Raw genomic sequence first — 6636 nt, 5'->3', positions numbered from 1 at the left:
TTCACAACTAATTCTAATTATCACATGCATTCAACATATGAGGATTCAATAATGAAAAACTAACCGATAGAGGGTAGAATGAGATTGTATCGAGCAAGAAGTTCCAAGAAGGAAGAGGGTGTTGCCGTCGGGTTTGCCAAAAGAAAAGAGAGAGAGCTTAGGGTTTGTAACTTGTGTGTGTGTTATGATTTGCAACAAATGAGGAAACAACCCCCAAGGGTGATTGTTTGTTTGCGTGAGGGGAGTGGGCCGAGCCCAACTCGGCTGCCTCTAATCCGAATACAATGGTACGGCCCAAAGGCCTTGTGCGATCGATTTGTGTTGTGCGCTCGGGTCATTAAATACATACACACATTGCATAACACAAAGCATACAATCATACATTCAATTAATCATTCAAGTTCATAAAGTCACATATCGTGCACATACATCACATCAAAGTACGAGTTGTCACATTATCCCCAACTAAAAAGAAATTTCGTCCCGAAATTTGGTACGCACTCACTGAGGAAGCTAGGTAAGTTATATCGTTCACTGGTTTTCCTGGGGTGTCACAATGACCACACCCTTAGTGTAGTGGTTTTGGATGATGGATTAGAAGTGGGTGACATGGCGCTGACGTGGAGGGTCATGGTGACCATGGGGGTCATGACCACACTCTATAGCCTAAGCCACAATGGTTTGCATGGATTAAACCATAACAACCATGGTCCTCATTTCCATTTTTCAAGTAATCATTTCCTTTTTCTTTAGACAAAAATAAATTTTATATAATAACAATTGATGAAGGAGCTTATGAACAGTATATCAATTGGACATAATTCGAATACTATTTACGGCATTGCCACTGTCTTTATTATTTGTAAAAGAGAGAATGCAGAGGCAAAGGGGGTGTTTGGGATTCCTTTTCAAAATGACTTATTGACTTATATAGAGCTAAAAGTCCTTTTGAGAAGGAGAAGCTTAGCCAAACATTATTGAGAAGTCAAGAAGATGAGAAAAGCTTAGCCAAACACAAGCAGGAAAAGGACTTTTCAAGGTTTTTTTTGTCTTCAAAAAGGAGAAAAGGAGAAGTCACAAATTGTGACTTCTTGAGAAGGAGAAGTCCTTCTGAGAAGGAGAAGTCAAAAAGCTTAGCCAAACATACCCAAAGAGTTTTACAGATGGGAGAGAGTAAATAAGGGAGGGCCGGTGCCGGTGGATCTGAGGCGGCTCCGCGTCGGCAACACAATCGTTCATTTCTATAAAAAGAAGTTCAACTGAAAGTTTATGTCATGACTTGAATCGTCACTTTGGCATATTTTTAGAGAAGGGAGAGAGCCACAGGGGTTAGAGAGTGAAAGAGCGAGGGGAGAGAGAACGGGAAAGAGGGAGAGAGAGAGAGAGAGAGGCAATGGAGAAGGTGAGACCAGGCACGGCCTCCGGCCGGCCAAACGATGACAGTGATTGTGTCGCTTGGTCGGAGAACGAAGATGGGAACGGTAGTTTAAAACCCTAGGCAACGATGGGGGTTCTAGTTAAAATAAATTAGAGGATAATGGTTTGGGTCATGATCACATCCTTAAGGTAGTGGTTTTGAATTGCGGATTAGAGGTGGGTGACATGACACTGACGTGAAGGGTCACAGTAATCATGAGTGTCATGACCATACCCTATAGCCTTATAATTGTGAAATTTGGGTAATTATTAATTGAATATATTATATTCCTATTAGAGTTACTTGAATATATTAGATTCCTAGCAAACATGCAGTTAATTTGAACAATATAATTACTAATATTAATAATTACATCTAATATTAGTAATTAGAATGACATCTCTTGTAATCTTAAAAGACTTTCATTCTTTTTTCTTTTTTTTTTCTTTCTTTTTTTAGTAAATTACAAGTTTTGTCATTTATGTTAATACCAAATTTCAGGCCATTTAGCTTTATGTTTCAAAATCTTACACCTGTTGTTCTTTGACACTAACTCAGTTAAATTTCAACGTTAAATCAAGTCACATGTACCACACTTAAGGACAAATTAGTCTTTTACCCTTTTAATAAAAAAGATAAATATAAAACCCCCCTTTCCTACCAATCAAAGCATTCACATCAATTCCACCATATTTTTACCCTATATTACACTAAAAATCACTACATTTTCTCTCTCTTTTTCAATTAAATAATATTTTTTATAACTTTATTATAATCTTTTCTGTCTTCACTCATAACCACTTTCAAAATGTATGAAAAAATTTTAGGGGGTGAACAGTATCCCCTCAAATATACATATAAACAGTAACATTTTCTCTCTCTTTCATTCATAATCACTTTTTATACTTTTTATATTATAAAAACTTCACTCACACCATTTGGTGGAATGGATGTGAATGCTTGTTAGTTTGTTTGCTTGATAAGCTTGTTAGTTTGTTTGCCTATTTCTTATTTATTGTAAACCATCGTGAGTTCTTATGATCAATAAAAACAAAACCTTCTGTGGTTTAATCTAAACTTGTCTCTCTGTACCAAATTCTTCATGGTATCAGAGCACAAGATCCGAAATTAAGATCCTCAACTCCAAAACCTTAATGGCTAGTGACGCCGAATCGAGCGTCAAGGATCATACCGATCCGAACTCACCCCTATACCTTCATCCCTCCGACTATCCTCGTCAGATGCAAGTTAACGATGTGTTGACGGATGCAAATTTCATCGACTGGTTACAAGAGATGAAAAATTTCTTGTATGCCAAAAACAAAATCGGATTTGTTGATGGAACAATTCCAAAACCTGATCAGACACATGGAACCTACATGGCATGGATGCGGTGCGATGCGATGGTGAAGGGATGGCTCACTACAGCCATGGACAAAGATATACGTGCTAGTGTGAAGTACGCAAACACGGCTGCTGAAATCTGGATCGATGTGAATGAACGCTTTGGAAAGGAGAGTGCACCAAGAGCTTATGAATTGAAACAGATGATTAATGTCACCAAGCAAGATGGAGCAACCGTATCAGCATACTACACCAAATTGAGAAGAATCTGGGATGAAATTACGACCATTCTTGCGACCCCGTATTGCACTTTCAATGGCTGCAAGTGTGAGGTTGGAAAGAAATTAATAAAACTAAAGGAAAAGGAGCAACTGTATGAGTTTTTACTCGGTCTCGATGATGAGTTTGCCGTTATATGAACTCAAATTTTGGCCATGCAACCCATACCAACGCTAAGTAATGCTTATCATATGGTGGCGGAGGATGAGCAACAAAGAAACGTTTCGCGCAAGAAGAAAGTAACCATCGAGGCAGCCGCTTTCCAAACCTCGCATGGTAATCGCAAGGAAGGGCCTGTGCAAAAGAAGTTGTGGCAAAAGAATGAGAAATCAAGCCCTATCAACAAGACTAAGCATTGCACTCATTATGGACGCGATGGACATAATCGGGAATGATGCTTTAAACGTATAGGATATCCTGAGTGGTGGCCTGGGAAGGCAAAGAGAGATGGTTTCAAGCCACAAGCGGCACTCGCAGAAACTACCGGGAGTCCTATCCAAGGGCTAACGAATGAACAGTATGCCATGTTTCTGAAGCTCTTTGGAGATCACAAGGATCGGTCAAAAGAAGAGCCGTCGGCACAAGCCAACATGGCAGGTACGTTTAATGATAACGATGATTGGGGAGCTTTGGATTCGGGAGCAACCGAGCATATGATATGTCAAAAGGATGTGCTCGTCGATATTGTCACAAATTCAAATGAAATCCCAGTCACCGTTGCAAATGGGAAAAGCGTTCCTGTGAAAGGAAATGGCCAAGTTCTCCTAAAAGGGGGAATTCAAATAAAAGATGTTTTATTTGTTCCTAATTTCAAATGCAACCTTCTTTCCGTAAGACGACTAACAAAAGATTTGCATTGTGCAATCACGTTCTTTCCCGATTTTTTTTTGTCATACAGGGCTTGAAAACGAGGAGCTTGATTGGTGCGGGTAGTTGCATAAATGGTCTCTATCGAATGGGAATGTTGAAGAAAGAGAGGCAAGCACTGGCAGTTAGTTCAACCACATGGCATAGGAGACTTGGACATTCATCTTGTGTAAAGTTTCCTAACATGAGTGTTAGTTTAGATTCCAAAAATAAAGTCTGTGACTCTTGTATTCGAGCAAAGTTTGCAAAATTACCATTTCCAACTACTTTTAATAAAACAAATGAGTGTTTTGACATGGTTCATTGTGACATTTGGGGAGGTTATCGAACACCGTCTTTATCACGAGCACATTATTTTCTCACCTTGGTGGATGACTATAGTAGATCCGTTTGGGTATATTTGATCAAACACAAAAGTGAAGCAAGCACATGCCTAATAAATTTTCATAATTTGGAAGAAAGACAATTTGGAAAGAAAATCAAACGTTTTAGATGTGATAATGGAGGAGAGTTTGTATCTAATAAAATGAAAGAATTTTATGAAGAACAAGGCATTGTTTTAGAAACAACGTGCCCACACACCCCACAACAAAATGGGGTGGTGGAACGTAAGCATCGACATCTTCTTGAGATGGCTCGTGCACTTCGGTTTGAAGCGAACTTGCCAATTAAATTCTGGGGTGAATGCATAATGACCGCAACATACATAATAAATCGAGTGCCTACCATTGCTTTACAAGATAAAACTCCGTATGAGATCTTGTTTGGAAAGTTACCCGATTATGACCACATGCGGGTTTTCGGTTGTTTGGCATATTTTTGGAATAATGATGCAAAGGGAGACAAGTTTGAGGCACGTGGGCGAAAAGGGGTTTTCCTTGGTTATCCTTATGGCACAAAAGGGTATCGGATATTCGACCCTGAAGAAAATAAAAGGGTCATTTTTCGCCATGTGAGGTTTATCGAAGATGTTTTTCATTTTTCTTCCAACAATGGTAGAGATGAACAACTTCCTTCTGACGTAACTGCACATTTAGAACAAGCTCAAGAATGTGAGGATTGGTTGAAAGGGTGAGTAATGCCTAACAATGATGAGTTGCATGTGCATGAACAAAATGTTCATATGAATGAAGACAATCAAGTTACTGGTGATGATACACAAGTTCAAGGTGATGAGAGTGAAGAAACCAACCTCAATGGGTTGCTTGAAAACATTAGCCATACTCATGAGCACGCCTCTGATCAAGTTCATCGTTCTACACGTGTTCGGTCTCAACCGAAGCACTTGCAAGACTATGCAGTGAATATCCCACCTTCGATAGACCATGCAGCCCCGTCTCCGAATCAATCATTATATTTCGTATGATAAATTTAGTGCTAATCATAAAGCTTTTCTTTCCGCCATCGATGCACACGATGAGCCAAAGTGTAACATTTGTGCTTGTAATCATTCTGAACAGTTCAGTTATCAATAAAACAATGTTATTTGATCCCAATGTTTGTTTGGTTGTGTTTTACATTTTTCATGTTTTGACTTTTGTCCAATTTCAAACTCTACATCGCTTTCTGGAGAATTATACGCAAACTGGTGCGTAAACGTACTCAGTTTATTGCGACAAATACTCCGGAACATCAACACATACTCAACATACCTTAAATAACCTTTACATAACTTAGAAATAAGTTTTGAAGGCTTTGGTATAGCAAAAACAAGTTAATTCGCTTACAGGGACTAAAATAACAAACTGCGAAAGTATGTCAATTCGAACTGTAACGAACATTCCGGAACATGTCCATAAGTTAAACATACCATAAATATCCTTTACATAGCTTAGAAATAGGCTTTGAGAGGTATGGTATGCTAAAACAAACTTTTGGATCATTCAGGGACTAAAAGTGTCAAAAAGTGCACAAGTTTGCACTTTCGCGCATAACTTACGTTCTGAATACATCTGGACATCCAAAAATTTATGTAAGCATCCTTATATTATGCCTTAGTGTTTGGCATGAGAAAAATCCATTCGTCGCGTCATTTGGATCATTTTTCACACTTATGCGCATTCCGTCGTAATTAACCGAACATCGCGATCGTACGACCAAACGAACCAACATCCGGAACATTTTTGAGCATGTTTCATGTCCACAATGTTTAGGCATCATTTTAGGGCCTTAAAGTTGGCTTTACGGGCCTTAGAAGTGTCGGAAATGGCTTAAATACGCAACAGAGACCAAAACTGCCATTTTTGAAAGTATATGCAGATCAGACAGGCCCAGGCGGCCCGCCTGAGTTTGTGCATATCCTGATGCGGGCCGCATGGCACTTCCAGTAACCAAATTTTTGTCTTTCTTGCAAATTTGGCCTTTCAAACACACCAAAGGGCAATGCCCTTTCACCATTTCAGAAGCCAATGGTCATTTTGAGCCACCACAACTTTGTGACAAGTGTACGCTCAAGATCGTGGCACGATATTCAAGAAACGATGCTAACGGCTCTACTTTTCCTATAAATACTCCCCCCCCTTTGATGTAAAACCCACACAAATCTGATCAAAATGCTCTAAGTTGATGCCATTGCTTCATACCTGAGCTCTTTGATCTAGATTAGCATTCGGGGACCCTCCGTAAGTCTTCTTTCGTTCTTTTATTCGCTTTTCGAGTCCGAAAGTCAACGTTTTGTTGACTTTCTGCATTGACCAGCCTATGGTCAACACGAAGTTCATTAGAACTTC

The 6636-nt window shown here is 39.3% G+C and overlaps 1 protein-coding gene across 1 annotated transcript; it reads left to right on the top strand.

The window, feature by feature from the left end:
* Positions 1-2571: 2571 nt before the first annotated feature.
* On the top strand, positions 2572-3180 carry LOC110892971. The gene has a single exon (XM_022140100.1). It carries the CDS (start codon positions 2572-2574, stop codon positions 3178-3180), a length of 609 nt encoding a protein of 202 aa, XP_021995792.1.
* Positions 3181-6636: the final 3456 nt, after the last annotated feature.

Source organism: Helianthus annuus, chromosome 2 (assembly GCF_002127325.2).
Source record: "Helianthus annuus cultivar XRQ/B chromosome 2, HanXRQr2.0-SUNRISE, whole genome shotgun sequence".
Taxonomy (NCBI): Eukaryota; Viridiplantae; Streptophyta; class Magnoliopsida; order Asterales; family Asteraceae; genus Helianthus; species Helianthus annuus.
The sequence above is the reverse complement of the archived record's forward strand: the minus strand, read 5'-3'. Positions and strand labels throughout refer to the sequence as shown.